The sequence below is a fragment of the Scylla paramamosain genome, chromosome 3, assembly GCF_035594125.1.
Source record: "Scylla paramamosain isolate STU-SP2022 chromosome 3, ASM3559412v1, whole genome shotgun sequence".
Classification (NCBI taxonomy): domain Eukaryota; kingdom Metazoa; phylum Arthropoda; class Malacostraca; order Decapoda; family Portunidae; genus Scylla; species Scylla paramamosain.
The window spans coordinates 15,654,888-15,672,500 of record NC_087153.1 but is presented as its reverse complement, the minus strand read 5'-3'; the positions used below and the strand labels follow the sequence as shown (position 1 = coordinate 15,672,500).

The 17,613-nt window shown below is 44.3% G+C and overlaps 1 protein-coding gene across 4 annotated transcripts in view; it reads left to right on the top strand.

The window, feature by feature from the left end:
• The window catches only part of LOC135091178 (cartilage oligomeric matrix protein-like), a 47,778-nt gene extending 30,350 nt beyond the window's left edge, over positions 1-17,428 (top strand). For 2 of the 4 annotated variants that reach the window (XM_063988632.1, XM_063988643.1), the window contains 18 exons: positions 143-293; positions 2,935-3,009; positions 4,164-4,196; positions 4,850-4,923; positions 5,469-5,526; positions 7,836-7,991; positions 8,252-8,472; positions 8,899-9,120; positions 9,241-9,393; positions 9,836-10,048; positions 11,053-11,221; positions 11,747-11,924; positions 12,699-12,980; positions 13,381-13,502; positions 13,802-13,889; positions 14,152-14,335; positions 14,830-15,067; positions 15,550-17,428. In XM_063988632.1, the coding sequence (XP_063844702.1) occupies positions 143-293; positions 2,935-3,009; positions 4,164-4,196; positions 4,850-4,923; positions 5,469-5,526; positions 7,836-7,991; positions 8,252-8,472; positions 8,899-9,120; positions 9,241-9,393; positions 9,836-10,048; positions 11,053-11,221; positions 11,747-11,924; positions 12,699-12,980; positions 13,381-13,502; positions 13,802-13,889; positions 14,152-14,335; positions 14,830-15,067; positions 15,550-15,644 (2,712 nt within the window). In that variant the 3' untranslated portion in view covers positions 15,645-17,428. The remainder of the gene's footprint in view (positions 1-142; positions 294-2,934; positions 3,010-4,163; positions 4,197-4,849; positions 4,924-5,468; positions 5,527-7,835; positions 7,992-8,251; positions 8,473-8,898; positions 9,121-9,240; positions 9,394-9,835; positions 10,049-11,052; positions 11,222-11,746; positions 11,925-12,698; positions 12,981-13,380; positions 13,503-13,801; positions 13,890-14,151; positions 14,336-14,829; positions 15,068-15,549) is intronic. The other 2 variants (XM_063988636.1, XM_063988649.1) reach the window with 1 other exon arrangement.
• The last annotated feature ends 185 nt before the right edge of the window (positions 17,429-17,613 follow it).

The window sequence follows — 17,613 nt, the reverse complement described above, 5'->3', positions numbered from 1 at the left end:
AGGGATCCGCACCAGGGAGTTGAGTTAAGTTTACAAGCGAGGAGGAAAATGAAGGAAGTGATATATGTTTACAAGCGAGGGAAGTAAGTGAATTAAGGGAATAGTGATATACGTTTAATAGGTAGTTTTCTCTCCCCTGCAGTACCATGACCGACACGTGGAGGTCACCCTGGACTGGCAGGCGTCACTGCTGGAGCTGCTGCAGAAGATGGGATGCCCTGACAACGATGGAGGCGAGCGTGATCCCAACCCCGTGCAAGCCCAAGCCAACGAGGTGTACACTTACCGCAGAGGTAGGGGGTAACGCACACACACATTCATACACACACACACACACACACACACACACACACACACACACACATCAGTCTTTTAATCGATTTTTTGTTCTTTTCATATTATTACAAACCAACTCTATTAATCCCTTTTACTCGTATTGTTTCGTTTGATTTCTTTCCTTCATACTTATTCTCATCATCTACGAGGTCTCTCTCTCTCTCTCTCTCTCTCTCTCTCTCTCTCTCTCTCTCTCTCTCTCTCTCTCTCTCTCTCTCTCTCGTGTAATTCATACATCAATCTATTTTTATCTACCTACCCACATTCGACCAGTTGCCACCAGCCGCCCTCGTCCTCTTGTCCCCTGCTCCACGCACCACATCTCCGCTCGTTCCCTGCTCCACTCCCTCTCCTCCCAGCTCACACACACACACACACACACACAATACACAAAACACGCAACACTGAAATAAAATACTAGGCAATTCTTTAGTCTACTGAACCTGCGTATTAACCACTCTGTTCTTAACATTGTAGAAGGAAATAACACATTTGAGAATAATAGTAGGAATTTGTTTATAGAGTTTTGCTAAATTTAGACATTAGAATCTTTTTGTGTGTGTGCTGATAACGGCTGTAGTGGAGCTCCGGAGAGTGGGAAGCATCTGTAAAACAATTGTCAATCTCTCCATGCGTTCTGGCAGGGTCGTTCTATTGTCTCAGTGACGCGGTTTTGGTGATTCCTTAACTGGTCCTCAAGAAAAATTTTAGCAGATTATTTTCTCGTCATAGCATAGTTTGAACACGCTACATGCTTCCTTATTATGAGCTCAGCGTTTATTCACCAATGAAATACTAAAGGTTATATAAGGAAACACGTAGGAGTGAAAAAAACAAAACAAAAACAAATACTAGTAGATTATTTTCTCGTCATATCATAATCTGAGCTCGTTGCTTACTTCTTTTTCCATCATCCCAACGTTCACATAACACCGAAAGGTTACACAAGGAAGCACGTAGAGGACAGTAATTGCTGTGCGTGGAAGAGTGTTGGGTGAGAGTAGCGGATGTTTGGCGTCATGTCCTCCGACACCTGTAGCCTCATTCCCCTTCTTCCACCACCTGGCTACAAGTAGAACAGTTCTTATTTATGGTACAACATATTACATGGCGCCCCACCAAATGCATTAAGCTCCAGCGAGATCTTATCAATTATTTCGTGGACTCGTGTCGTGCAGCAGCGTCGCCTTATATCTGCTTCGGGTATCAATATGTGGCCCAGACCAGATTTCTGAAAAACCCCTGTGAAGTCTTGAGGGGAAATGGCAACACTATTGTATTTCAAACTTTTCATGCACCAACAGCAAAACGCACAGACCTGGCAACTTGATCTAATTAGGTGAATTAATTCAGTTGTCTGTGTTCTCTCTCTCTCTCTCTCTCTCTCTCTCTCTCTCTCTCTCTCTCTCTCTCTCTCTCTCTCTCTCTCTCTCTCTCTCTCTCTCTCTCGTAGTACAAAACGCAGTATAATCAAAACCTAAACACCGACCGAAAAAACAAAAAATCTACTCGACGGAGGCTGTGGAGGCGAGGGCAACATTGTGCGAAGGCTGCCTTGGTAACACTCGGGTCCAGAAAGAAAATAACCACAGAATAGCAGAATGTCAAACATGTGTAGTGGCTGACGGACTGTTTTAACAAGCGGTTCACATATCTACAGGCGTCGTGACACATCCCATACGTATAAACATCGGAAAGTTCTGAATCAATGCAGATGTTTGGGGCGGTTGTCCAGTGTTAGTATTGCTGGTGTATCAGAATATGAAAAAAAAAAAAAATCGTGTATAGTACAGTACATGTTTATTTCATAATTGATATTAAATTCTTAGACGTCAGAGACATCTTGATGATAATAATGATGTGCATACCTTCATCATTACTGATTACTTGACCATATAACAAATCTGTTCGCGTCAAATGAAGGCGTTGCATAACTGATTCTTCTCCGCACTGCGTAACTCGCTCCCAAAACCTCAAACAAGTCACCGCGCTGCGCCAAGGCTCTTGGGATGAATTGCTACATAAGAGCACAGCGCTATTAATCACAAAGATGCAAAGCCACAACATTAAAGAATGGAAGAAAATTAAACTTTGTGTACCACACGAATGTATTTCTCATCAACAGCCAATCAGCTTCCGTGTTCCAGGAGTCTCCAGGTGAATTTTATATATATATATATATATATATATATATATATATATATATATATATATATATATATATATATATATATATATATATATATATATATAAAATCTGAAAATATTTAATAAAATTTGCAATAAACTGTATGGATGTAATGCTGGCCCGTGTATGCCTGGCCCGTGAGAGTATAGTGGTATGTGGTCATTGCCTGTGGTATGTGGTGTGGCGCTCCCTGCCACGCAGCTCTTATAAAGCACCGCCCAACACTCCCGCTGCGTCGAGCGTGCCCATGAAGGCGAGGGTAATAATAATAAATTGAAGACTCTCACACCACTGGTACAAGCTGGTGGCCGCCGCGCGGGCGTGTGGGCAGTGCCTTGAAGAGCAGCGACCTTGCTTGATCCTAAAATGCAACCCAGTGACCGATCCTCCCTCTTTCCCGCCGCTCCCAGCGGTGAGGTGTCAGAACCTCCAGTACGGGGAACCTTGTCCCACTTTCACGCAGCCCATCGCCCCTCCCGACCGAGGTAAGGCCCGGGCATGTCGTGCTACCTTAGCCAAGGCCACTCTCAGCAACAGTGGCTTCTGCATTTGCATGGCATCTTTCTTTCTCCATCCTTTCCTCCTGTCCGCCATATTTGGATCTGAAAAACAAATCTTTTTGCCGCACCTATCGCGGCAAACAGCAAAGTAATCTCCCCTGTATATAAGCCCAGCTGTCGACTGAGCCCTGGGCTTCACGCTGCAACACCCTGGACTGTCTTGCAGTCTTCCGCGGGGCATGGCTTCCTGGAAGGACCCGCACCGCCGATGTCACAGCCTCTGTGCTTCCTGCCTGAATTGTGACGCGATAGTAAATGTGTCTGCCGTGATAGAGTTGTGCGCTCTGTCACGTGCTGTCACTCAGCATGAGCCGCGTCGTGACGGAAAGAAAATCGGCCTCATCAATGTGATGCAGCATTAATGCACATATTAATGAGTCACAAATCATATGCATCACTAAATGAAAAAGCAGTAACTCCACATCATTGTAAATGAATGTTTTACATTGTCACATCCAAAAGCTAACCTGCATGGCAGCTTGTTACTACTCACAGCTACACAAAACTAAATGTACATTTATAACTTTGACTTACAATTACAATATATATATATATATATATATATATATATATATATATATGTATATATATATATATATATATATATATATATATATATATATATATATATATATATATATATATATATATATATATATATATATATATATATATATATATATATATATATATATATATATATATATATATATATATATATATATATATATATATATATATATATATATATATATATATATATATATATATATATATATATATATATATATATATATATATATATATATATATATATATATATGATGTATAATGTATATACTGTGAAAACCTAAAGCTGTTCATTTCGCACTGTAGTATGATCACTGAACATGAAGTGTTATGGACCAGGATCTTGTTGCGAACCATCAGTAGGTAGTGGGAGTTGAAGGGCGCGGCGTGCAGTACAGCGTCAGTGTGTGGCACCCAGCTCTGCCTGGCGTGCTGCCGCCCAACACTCACCACCCCGCCATGTGTCGTGACTCATTTATACTGATGAGGATTCTTTTGATTCCTTACAGGAGACATCCCCATCCTGCACGATGACGAGAGCAGTAAGTAACTCCTGCACAGGCTGCGTCGTTAGCCGTGTCTCATTTTATTTATTTATTTATATTGTATTTTTCTTGGCACACATGTTCGATAATTGCTGCACTTCATTGAGATTCTTTACAATGTACTATACAGCACTGACTTGAAATAGAATCGTAGTTTGTTTAAAAGAAAGATCGCGAACATTCAGATCAATACACATTTAGTTAAGGAATAGGAATAATGATGAAACTGCATATTTCCATTACAACAAAGCTCTAAAACAGTGGTGCTCAACCGTTTTGGGTGACAGGGCCGCGTTAGATGGTCACTTTGATGTAAGGACCACTGTGCTAGGCTAACTAGACGTACCAGATGTACACAACCTACTCATTATAATATGTAACTATAATATAAAGTTCACATATAATTTTAACGTAGAATCAAATGTAGAGAAATAGTATTATGACATAGTGTAGTGATAAGAAGAGTATTTTTTCGTTATTTGTGAGAATCGCATAGCACCTCTTTGACCCTCAGACAGTGGGTTGAGCATTCCTGCTCTGAAATAATTTTCAGTGGCTGGTTACACACACCTAGCATTTCTAGCGATACAGTTACGTGAATAGAGTAATGCTGTAAAACTTAGTGACCGGCGACGTTCCTCGGTCCTCAGACACCAAGCTGATCAAGACCATCGCCGAGCTGATTGAGACCATCAAGGAGCTGCAGACGGAGATCCAGACACAGGTACGTGCGTCACGGGGCGGGCGGCGCCGGGAGGACGCTGCGGCTGTTCATTAGGACGCCCTCTCAGGAGACTTACTTAATTAATGGCATCCTGCAGAGTCCAAACAGTGCATACGTCCATCTGCGTTAAGTCTGCATCGCATCAGCAACTCTGTGATGTCTGTCTTGTGCTGATTCAAATAAAAAAGATGTAATTATTCACAGTACTGCATACTTTAATGTATACAGAGAGTAGGTGTGATGTCAGAGCGTGTGTGTGTGTGTCCATATATATATATATATATATATATATATATATATATATATATATATATATATATATATATATATATATATATATATATATATATATATATATATATATATATATATATATATATATATATATATATATATATATATATATATATATATATATATATATATATATATATATATATATATATATATATATATATATATATATATATATATTATATAATTCACTTGGGTTGTTTTTTTTTGTTTCACTGCATCTCTAATATCTATGTCCGCTTGGCCCACAGAGGGAGGAGACCGCTCTGCTGCGCGACGCTCTGCTCAACTGCGAGGCCTGCAAACCGGGTAGGAACAGCCGCTTTGGCCGATGAGCCGTTCTGTTCTAGTATTTCTTTCCTCGCGTCGCGGCACGATACCGCCGTGTCAGGGGCGCGTAGTGTGATGAGTTTGGTATTGCTGGGCATTAATGCATTATATGTTAGTGAGTTTACAGAGAGAGCAGAGCTTGGCATGTTGGGTAGCAGTAAGTTGTGTTCACAGGTGGCCTTAAGGGATCCAGGCCCGAGCGCTAAGGCTCTCCACTGATCCGGGTGAACCCATTTGCCTGACTGGAATGTTTCAAGAGTATCGGGAGTTGCTCAATGTTCTCTGGGGAGACATTCGTTTGGCGTGTTCGCTTTTCTTTGGCTTCTTTGCTTGATGGTGGAAGTGACGCATTTCACTAATCTGTGAGATCCATCCCACCCAGGGTGTGTACTGCCTACCCTAGCTGCTAGTTAACAACGCGAGGGAAGGGCCAGCTGAGAGGCTTCAGTGTGTGACAAAGCTTCCATGCTCTGTGCAACGTGACTGAAGTATCGCTTTTTGCTTCACTCACGTTAGAGGTCGTGGTTCAGTGAAACTGTTGGTGAGGTTCTTGTATTTACTTAGGTGGCTTATTAGCAATGGCATACTCAATAGGATGTTTTGAACTTAGTAAAACATGCTGAATCGAAATTCTAGTTTCTGTTCAACATCCTCATAACAGTGTGTAGGTAATTCATACATTACAATGGTGCAAGTTGTGCTGAGGCCCTGGATGCTGGGGCAGGAGTGTAGCGCAGACTGAGATACAGCTGGCAAGTGGGGAACCCACGGACACTAAGAGCTAGTAACACTCTCGTATCGCATGTTATGGGTTGGGATCCTATTCTCACTTATCTCTGACATTGATTACATATAATCAGTATTGATAGTTATCGCAGATCTAGTGCAACTGAAAAATCTTTTTCTGCATTTTCACTTACCTTCCTATTTTTTTTTTTAAATTTCACTTTCCTGTCTTATTATTTTTGTATTTGTTTGTCTATGCATCTTGCTTGCCGTCTATCTTAAGCCCGCTTTTTTATCCTTTTATATTTCTCTTAGATTATCACTTTCCTGCTTTACTATTTTGTATTTGTTTATCTGTGATCTTTGCATTTTGGTTGCCGTCTGTTTTAAGCCCGCTTTTTCACCCCTGAATTGTTAGTCAACCTGATGGACTGATGGCAGGTCGCCTAGAAAGTGAGGAAGACTTGCTGGTTGTAAATAACTTGTCTAAAAGCATGGTGGCTTGGAAATTACATATACAATGAGACATGAGTCAAAATGTTACGTGGCTCCAGAACACACCGTGACTGCACACAACACACGTGACGCTCAGGTCACTGGCAGTATGAACCATCTTAGCCTTCACTTTTCAGTCAGTTTTTTCTTCAATTATGAAAAGATACAGATATATTCAGTGGCTGCCTTTATGTAAAAAAGTGTGTGTGTGTGTGTGTGTGTGTGTGTGTGTGTGTGCTTGCATTAGGTGTCTTTTTGAAATTGTATACATGCGCTGGAAAGTTACTTTGCAGACAAATCCTTACATGTGACAATGATCTTTTTCTTTTACCTGCAATTTTCTTCCACATCTCGTGTGTATAGAATTCTGCCGAGCTGGTGATGGCAGCCTCCTGGGTATTACTGAGTATTACCTCACCATCTGACCGTGTCGCTGACAGACTGCAGACACTAGAACTCTAGTTGAAATGACACCAAGTAATGATAATAACCACTTGATTTTTAGATCCGTGGTGCTTGGAGGTGCAGGGCAGGGATGCCTCGGGGCCTTGTTGTTGTTGTTGCTTGGAAAGAGTGTGGAGAGAGTTCTGTCAGGGCTGGGGATGGATTTGGAATTAAAAAATAATGAAGATAGGTGAGCGTGAAATGAAGATGATGTCAAGATCTGAGTTTGTAAATATTCTAGTAATTTTTTATACCTCTTCACCTTTATTATTAGTTTATTGAATATTGATGAGTCTTTACAGGAAGCCTTTTAAAATGAATCATTATGCAGATGCTACATAATGATGAACTCTTAAGAATTGAGGGCAAACAGGCAATCTCTGTGGTGGCTGGCCCCGCGTGGCTTATCAGGGCGAGGCGGATTTCCTGGGCATGGATGTTGTCTTACTGTACTAATGTAGTTTCAGATCCATCGCAACATTGATCAGTAAGTAGACTTGATTTACACACAAGCTCTAGTATAGTAGTGTGAGTTGGTTTGGGTGGGCGAGGGGTAGTGGTGTGACATGTGCCACAGGCGTTCAGTGGCCGAGGTACTAACAGCGTGGTGCGTCGTGGCACAGACACGAACCCCTGCTCGCCTAACCCTTGCTACCCTGGCGTGGACTGTTACCGGGGCCCTGAGGGCGCGCGATGTGGGGCGTGTCCCAGGAACTACGTGGGCGACGGCTACACCTGCGTGCCGGGCACCACCTGCGACGACCAGCCCTGCGCTCCGGGTGAGTCCCGCCCTGCACTTTCATTTTCATTACTTTGGATTCATCGTAAACTGAACCCGCTCTATGAGGTTCACCTTGACTGCTTGCTACTTTAGGTGGCTTGTATCTGCTACTTTTTTGTACGAATTAACCTTACTTAAATTAAGAGACATATGTCAAAATGTACTTAGAGCTTGGACACTTTTCAAGGGAATGTTTCGTGCATATGAGAGTGCCATAAGTTGCAGTCTCTGACCCTTCACCTTACCATTGGTGGACAGGTGTGCGGTGCATGGACACGGTTGACGGGTACCGGTGCGGCCCGTGCCCCATCGGCCAGACCGGGGACGGCCGCACTTGCTCGTACATCAACGCGTGCGAACCCAACCCCTGCTACCCCGGCGTGCGTTGCAGCGGCATCAGCAGCGAGCCCTACTACCGCTGCGGCCAGTGTCCCGGCGGTCTGACGGGCGACGGGGAGAAGTGTGACGACATCGACGAGGTGAGGGGTGCCGCGTGGGGCTGGCTCATGTGTGGCGTGGGTGTGCGCGCAATCACAGCATGCTGTGCGCAGGATTTACGAGCCTCACCAGTTCGTGAGAGGACATTCCCTCTACAGACATGTAGAATGTTACACTTCATCTTCATTTATATATTGTAATAATACTCATACATATTTTTCATGATAACGATAAGGGGATAAAACTATCTTTGTTGATTTACCTGTCTCTGTATAACACATGCGTATTTATAAGTGAGTTGGATAAACTTGTCAGGTTTGCAGGTACATATGTAGATACAGGCTTATGAAAGTTAATGCAGGGTGGCACCCACATGTTAGGCATTCAGTGATTTCTTTGGTGGTAATGCACTGCAATGCTGGGCTGCCTGAAGGACTTGCGATACTCATGGCTGCCTCTCTCCCCAGTGTGACTTGGCCTTTCCCTGTGACCCGCGGGTGAGGTGTACCAACTTATCTCCAGGGTTCAGGTGCGAGTCATGTCCGCCAGGCTTTACGGGGTCTGTGGGTCTGCAGGGCATCGGCATCGAGTTCGCTCGCCTGAATCAACAACGGTGTTATGACATCGACGAGTGTAACGACGGCAGGAACGGCGGCTGTGTGGACAACTCCCAGTGTGTGAACACCGAGGTGAGAGAGAGAGAGAGAGAGAGAGAGAGAGAGAGAGAGAGAGAGAGAGAGAGAGAGAGAGAGAGAGAGATCTTGTGGTAGACAGTGTAGTGGAAAGTAACGACGGGTGGCGTGTTCCAGGGCTCGTATTACTGCGGGCAGTGCCGGGCAGGCTTCGTGGGCAACCAGACATCGGGCTGCAGAAACGGGACTGGTCTCTGTCCTGACGGGAAGCAATGTGATGTAAATGCCGAATGTGTGAAGCCTTTCGGCCTGGACAGGTACATTTGCAAGGTGAGTGACGCTTCCACTGCAGGACAGCTGGGTGTGTCACATAGAGGGCACACACTTCTCAAAGAGGAATGTTTCTTTGTCTGAAGAAAATACACGATCTTAACGGTCTTTTCGGATTCATGGATTTGCATTTCCTCAAATTCATTCTCTTGTCTTTCTTTACTTGTTCATCCGAAGTATTTGGCCTACATATGTTCAAGAATTCTTCTTTGCTTTCATGTGCAAGCTTACTTTGTTGCCTGAATATGTGTTTTCGTGTTTTATTTCCCTTTATGCGCCACCCCAGTCTTCTGTGTCTCGTCACTAATTCAGAAAACTGCAGACGAATTATATTAACAAAGTTGTTATTTGAGAATATTAACCACTTACACTGTGCTGGTGACATCATACGCTGTCTTGCATAAAATCCCACCATGGACTCATCGCGTCCCGTGTGTTGCAGTGCAAGGTTGGGTGGGCCGGTGACGGCCAGACTTGCGGCCCTGACCGTGATCTGGACGGCTGGCCGGACTACGACTTAGGCTGCAGCGACAGGCGGTGCCGGCAGGACAACTGCGTCATCACCCCCAACTCCGGCCAAGAGGACTCCGACAACGACAACATGGGCGACGCTTGCGACGACGATGCCGACAACGACGCCATCCGCAACAGTCCGGTTAGTGGCGGAAGTCGTGAACTAGAGTGCGGTGGTGCAGCTTTTTCATCTGCGAGTAATGCGGGAGAATTTAGTGAATGAAGGGTCATGCATGAATCGTGGCGCACAAAAAGGGGGGTGTGTTTTCCTGCCTGGGGTCAGACAGTCTGCATAATTCGTCACGGTGAGTAAACGTGCTGTGGTCACTGTCCCTGCACGCGGCGGCCATCTTGTTTATTTATTTGTTCGTGATAAACAGGCCATCATCTCCACAGGACATGGTAGAGGAATTCAAAATATTACAACACATCGATGAGGTGGATATTTAAGTGATATTTAATCACATCATCATATTTAATTTATAACTACCAGTGTTCCTCATAACTACTCGAACATTAGCATACAAAACATTAGCATACCAATCTTTCGTGAGTATATGAGAAGACTTAGTTTCTCATGTTTCCGGGAGTGGTGACTGGGCTGTGATGAGGATGATAAAAGAGTCAAAAGAGTGATGAGTCGTGGTGCTAGATTGTGGGTGGACGGTGAGGTGTCATGAGGAGTGATGGAAAGTAATGGGAGGTGAAGACAGGGATTAGTAATAATCATAGGGTAATTATATCCAGTGGGGTGATGGTGATGAGCCGAATGGTGGTACAGTCAAGGTCAGAAGTCGAGTAACCTGCATTCACTATCCCTCTGCTTAAAGTTTTCCTTCAACCTTTTCCCTCGTATTCTGAAACGCTTCGCTCTCTCATCACGAGTATCTTCAAAGGACACAGAAACGATTAGCCGGGTTCCCAAGAGTGTTTCTCCTGTTAATAATGTAGAAATCTTGTTATTCTCTCACTACAACCATAAAATCAAAAGGCGTGTAACTCGAAGCAAAGCCTTTTAAATGTAGTGGAGGTGTTGCCAGAAGTGTTTCAGAATATGGTTCTTTGTTCCGCTCACATTCCCAACACACACACACACACACACACACACACACACACACACATTTTAATTACCTCTCCCTTTTCCAGGACAACTGCCCGCTGGTGTCTAATCCTGACCAATCTGACACCGACTCCGATGGTGCCGACAAGCAGGGCGATGCGTGTGACAACTGCCCGACCATCCCCAACGTGGACCAGAAGGACAACGACAAGGACGGGATAGGAGACGCCTGTGACCCCGACATTGATAATGATGGTGAGTGGCACAGGCACGGGGCGGATAAACAAGGAAAGGCAGAGGTTGTTAGTCTTTGGTCTGAGTGATGTCGAGAGATAGATTGGGATGAATTGGAGTGATTATTGTGGCAATTGATAGACGGGAAAAGGAAGCACAAGAATGTGGATAGAAATTGATGTTAGTATAGTAATTTAGACACAAGAAGATGGATGGATAATAAACTAAAGAAGACATGGACGAAAAAAAGGTAGAAGTTTCTAAGTTAAGAGTATATATTCATTAAGTCACCGGCTGCTAATGACAGCACGATGCTTGTAGCTTCATCGTAGCAACACCAGACGATTTTACTGAGCAAAAACGTACAGGCACTGAAGGGTTTAAACTCCTCGATCAGCAATGTCAGTAACGTCTTTCGAAATTATGCTCCAAACTTACACCAAACCAGTTTATCAATCTTGAGGAGCCAAAACAGTTCAAAAGTTACTTATTATTGTCATTATTACCACAGCATCTTAATAATTTTTTGGGCTCTTCTTTGCACAGGCATCCTCAACAGGAAGGACAACTGCCCTCACACACCCAACTCCGACCAGGTGGACACTGATCGGGACGGTTTGGGCGACGCCTGTGACAACTGTCCGAAGGTTAGGAACCCCCTGCAGGAGGACAGTGACAAGGATCTGGTGGGCGACGTCTGTGATACCAACGATGACTATGACAAGTGAGTGCCAGAGTCAGTGGTTGTGTGCTCTGTGTATGATCCTGGCAGGCGTGTGGGTGACCATGGCAGGCAGGATTAACTTACTTGAATCTCGAGATGGAGTAATTGAGTGTGTGGTGGTGAGGAAACGAGTGCTGAAGGTGTGTTGAGATTGAGAGTTCGTATTCCCAAACGTTTATTAGTGCATGACTGCTTTTAACTGACTCTAGTGGAGGCTGTTGGGGTTCTCAGGATTATTTTAATGATTCTAGTGACAATTCAACTTGGACTGTGTGCTATCAAAGGAAAAAGACAGCCATAAGAATCCAACTAATAATCTGTGAGGCTTTTGAAAATAGTCCTAATGAAAGAATAAAGCGTTTAGGGATATGGGGTTGAGTGTGGAAGTTATGCATTTTAGGTGAATGTAGGGGCGTATGTGAGTATGTGGGCCAAGTGTGAAGGGTGCGTGTGGTGAGGGATGAGAAGGACGGCGTGTATGGCGAGGGTATGGAACGTGGATGAATGTATTACCGCATATAGACCAGTATTCTGAGACACTTTACGCTCTCTCACCACGACTACGTATTTTCAAAGGTCACATAGATGATCAGCCAAGTTCTAAAGAGTGTTTTTCCTATTAGTAATGTAGAAACCTTCTTATATAAAACAAAGAAAAAAAAAAACGTGTGACTTCAACTAGAACTTTTTGCATGTAATGGAGATGCGGCGCGGAAGCGTTATCTAATTCCACCCACCCTCTACTACCACCACCACCACCACCACCACCTACAGGGACGGCATCAACGATAACCAGGACAACTGCCCTGAGACGATCAACAGCGACCAGCACGACGCCGACAATGATGGGATCGGCGACGAGTGTGACCCGGACGCGGACAACGACGGCATCCCCAACGAGATAGACAACTGCCATCTCGTCTACAACCCGGACCAGACTGACTCCGACGGCAACGGGCAGGGCGACGCGTGTGATGGTGACACCGATGATGACAGAGTGGAGGATTACCTCGACAACTGTCCCAACAACTCCAAGATTTACGCAACGGACTTCAGGTGAGTTGGAGCTTAAGAATGTGAGGGAGTCTGCAACAAGCCAGTAGGTTTAACGTGTCAGTACCTGTGTAAAAGGATACCTACATACCCAAGCCCATCTATTATCCCTGTTTGCTTTATTTTTATATTGTATACTCTTTGTAAAGTAATATCTTCTCAACTCTCTCTCTCTCTCTCTCTCTCTCTGGAGGTTTATATTTCAACAAATAAATCAGCACCTTCAATAGGAAATACACCCATGGGGACTCATATACTGACACTGGCCGGTCTGGAGTCTTGTTAAGTCCTTATGAGACGCCAAGGTGTTTAAGGATACAGACCATTATGTGTTACTTCCTGTCCTGGTCTAGTCTTGTCGTCACTATCTTGATTAGCGGCGGCCTTACGCTCCTCCCTGCAGGACTTACCAGACAGTGGTGTTGGATCCCGAGGGAGACTCCCAGATCGATCCCAACTGGGTCATCTACAACAAGGGCGCCGAGATTGTGCAGACCATGAACTCCGACCCTGGCCTGGCTGTGGGTGAGTGGAGGGACACACACACACACACACACACACACCAAAATTGCCCCTTCATCTATTTGTTTTTGTTTTTTTGGCTGGTATACTTTTTTCTGAGAGCTTCAGAATAGCGTCCCCTTCACGCATAACACACACACACACACACATACACACACACACACACACACACACACACACACACACACACACACACACACACACACACACACACACACACGCACACGCACGCACCCGCACGCAAACGCACGCACGCACACGCACGCACTTTGATATAGACTGACGGTTTTTTCCTCCGGCAGGCTTCCATAGTTTTGGTGGCGTGGACTTCGAGGGAACCTTCTTCGTCGACACTGAGATCGACGACGACTACGTAGGGTTCATTTTCAGGTGAGTGCCGCCCAAGACAGAGACACCTGTGGAGATCGTAGTGAAGATAATAGGGGGAAAAAAAAGGCAGCAAACTGAGATAATGAAAAAAAAAAAAAGTAACAATCTGAACAAAAAAAAAAAAAAAAGAAATGCACCAAAGATAATGAAAAAAAATGCAACAGATTTAGATAATGAAAAAGAACCAACAACAAACTAAGACATCGAAAACAAAGATGCAACAAACTAACTCCTCCCTTCTCTCCTCCTCCTCCTTCTCCAGTTACCAGGACAACGCTCGCTTCTATACCGTCATGTGGAAGAAGAACACCCAAACCTACTGGCAAGCGACTCCCTTCCGTGCCGTGGCAGAGCCGGGGATTCAACTCAAGCTGGTCAACTCCTCCACCGGGCCGGGCCAGATGATGAGGAATTCGCTGTGGCACACTGGCGACACTGAGAACCAGGTGGGTGTGGCGCAGGGTCACTTAGTATCGATAGTTGAGTTGTGTTGGCGGGGTGTGTTCGAAGCGACGGTAGTGGCGAGGAGTTACTGCAGTACGTAAGTGTGGACTGCTGGTTTATTTTCCCCTTTTCTGTATTCACTGGGGATATGAGCTAGAATTAAGAGAAGGAAGGAAAAGGAAGAGATCCCTCCTCTATCTATAGGTGTGATTGATAAAGGAACGGTTTTTTTTTTTTTATTTTTTTTATTTCTCAATCGATATAATAAACCAGAGCTCAGTGAAGGAAGAGATGTGTCATTAATGCATATCTGTAACGGGTAAAAGTAACGTTTTTTTTCTCTTTATTTATCAATTTTCTTTTTTTTCTTTTTTTATCATTCGTCGTGTATAAGAGCATCACATTATTCCGTAAAGGTGAGTGTTTCGCGAGTGTGAGTCAGAGTTCAGGAGTGTGAGGTGAAGACGGTACTGTCTAAAGAGTTCCCCTCCTTCAGGTCAAGCTTCTGTGGAAAGACCCGCGCAACGTTGGCTGGAAGGAGAAGACTGCCTACCGCTGGCTGCTGCTGCACCGCCCCAAGATTGGCTTCATCCGCCTCCGCGTCTTCGAGGGCGAGAACATGGTGGCTGACTCCGGCAACATCTTTGACGACCATCTCAAGGGCGGTCGCCTAGGGGTCTTCTGCTTCTCTCAAGAAATGATCATTTGGTCCGACCTCGTGTACCGCTGCAATGGTGAGTCATTCTTACCACGCCTTCCCTCAAGAGTTTCCTTTCTCTCTGTGTTATGTTGCTGTCCCTTTAGTGTCCTGTCTTCCAGCTTGCATTGCCTCGTTTCGTGTATTGTCAACGTACTATTTTATTGGTCGTTAACATGTCAGAAACCGGTAGAAGGAACATGTTTTAGGGAAAAGTGTGTGTGTGTGTGTGTGTGTGTGTGTGCTCGTGAAATGCATTATAGTAGTAATAGCTGAATCCATTTACTCTGATGTAAGTTTGGATACAAGTAGCGCACTAGACAGTTTCTTTGCCTAAGTAGTCTTTCAGTGACGTCAGACATTAGTTTCCGTCAAGAGATAATCCATATCGTTATCATAATTTTGTAGCATTCCGGTGATTCACTTTCAGTAGAGAATCTCGAATGGTTAGACACCAACTTTCTGTGTTCAATATTATATTCGCTTTTTCTATGATGGGTCATATTTTTTTCCTCCCAGACCACTTGCCTGAGGCCATCTACAACCAACTGCCTCCCGAGAAACAGCGCTTGGTGTACATCGACGTGAGCCGCCCCGTGCCCAATGGCTTGTAGGATGCCGCCGGGGTCACGCTGCCCGCCCCGAGACACCCACATCGGAAACCTTCTTAAAGTTTGAATGTTTCCTGGTACTTTATGTTCATTGTATTGTACTTTCTTTGGAACGCAATGGTATATATTAACATAAATGTATGTTCGGATGTTTTGAATGTACAAAGTGTAGGGTCACTCGAAAACTTAGTGATCGAGACGAGCCAGTGTGCCGAACTTAGCCCTGACTCTGGGAAGGTTACTTCTTCATAAATGGTGTTTAGATTTAAAGAACTAAAATTTTCGAGGTTGGTAGAATTCGACGGGCCTAAAAAAAAAAAAAAAAAGGATTAGCCAAGATGGTGCTGTACTAAGCAGGTACTGAGGGGAGCTACCTCAGATGACTCTTTGGTGTTACGTAGACTAGACATCGAGTTGGCGATGACCAGTGCTGAGGGAGGCACACTGCTCCGTGACAGAAGGATTTCTTAACGATGGTTTCTAATAAAGCCATGGGCAAGGCAGGGCAGGGCAGGACAGGACAGGGAGGCGAGCCGGCATACATCTCTGCCGTCCGCTCGCCGTGTTGCCACAAGTCACCACGACGAGTGGCGCCACGGCGGTTCTGGTGGGGCTTGTTCGGTGAAAGTCCCTGTAGGCATCAGTACAGATCTTGGCTCAGTCCTGCTATGATACTAAACTCTAGCACGTGACTTATAAGTTACTTGTAAGATGACTTATTGACTTACACTTTATTCCTTTATTTATATTTATTTGTGCATTCATTGTTTTCGGCTTCAACCAATGATTAGTTTCTAAGTGTGACACCAAAGCTCTGATGTCACAGTCTGCTCAGTGGCGGCATCGCAGGGACTCCTCTCCTGCCAGACGCGACCACCATCAATTGTTATTCCTGCGTCTTTGTGCCGATACCTACTCGAGCTGAAATTCTTTAATGTAGATCTCGTGGCAAGAGCATCATGCAACTCATTTGTGATTTCAAAAACTTGACTAGATAGACTGGAACGAACAGTCTCACTGATCATATTATTATTGTTATATTTATATCTTTATTATCATTATTACTCTTATAATACTATTAACGTTAAACATTTTTCCCACAATCAAGGCAAGCAAGATATGAAGTTATCAGGAACTCTTGGTGACTACCTTTGTACATACTGATTTCCCTCCAGAGTAAATAGGATAAGCAATACTGTGTTGGGTGTTGGGTGGTGAGCGCCTCCTGGCCGCAGGCAAGCCCCTGCTTCTGGCCTCAAGGATAAGGTTTGCAGTGTTCAGTGTTCAAAAGAAAGGTTTTCCAGGCTAATGTTTGCATAATTTACTGGCAAAAGTAATGAGTGTATAATACAGCGCGAGTTCCCGCTGTTTTAGAATAATCATTAGTCGTAATTAGTATTGGTAATCATGAAAGATATTAAACTATTTTCTTTTTAGATTAGTTTATGTGTAAGTAACGTTTCTTTATATATTTATGTTGGGTGCACGCCTCTGTACAGTGACAGGCTGCCGGTGCTTGGGATGAGAGCGCCCTCGATGAGAGCGCTTTCTTCTGACAACAACAGATTACAATACTCATTTTTGTATGAAAGCAGCAATAGTAAGCAATATTAGGAACACCAACAAAGCGTTGTTATATATTAAGCCTAACGTCTACTAAAATCGCTGGCCACACCAGGCACACCACGCTAGCTGGCATCACGCTGTTCTCATTCTGCAGTAGACTGTCGTTTACCGCAAGTCCATTTCCATTTTCAAAGCGAATCAATAAAAACTAAAAAAAGAAAGTAACCTGTTTGATAACCTGACTTGTCGTAGCGGATAAGGACGATTCCACCTTACCTCCTTTCTCTGACGCTCCTCTCCACCCCAGCACACGCGAGGCTGGGCTGGTGGCTGCCAACTCCTGGTGGGGGCCTCGCGGGGTTTGGATACAGAGGAGCACGCTGGCGAGTATTGTGGTAACTTTCGA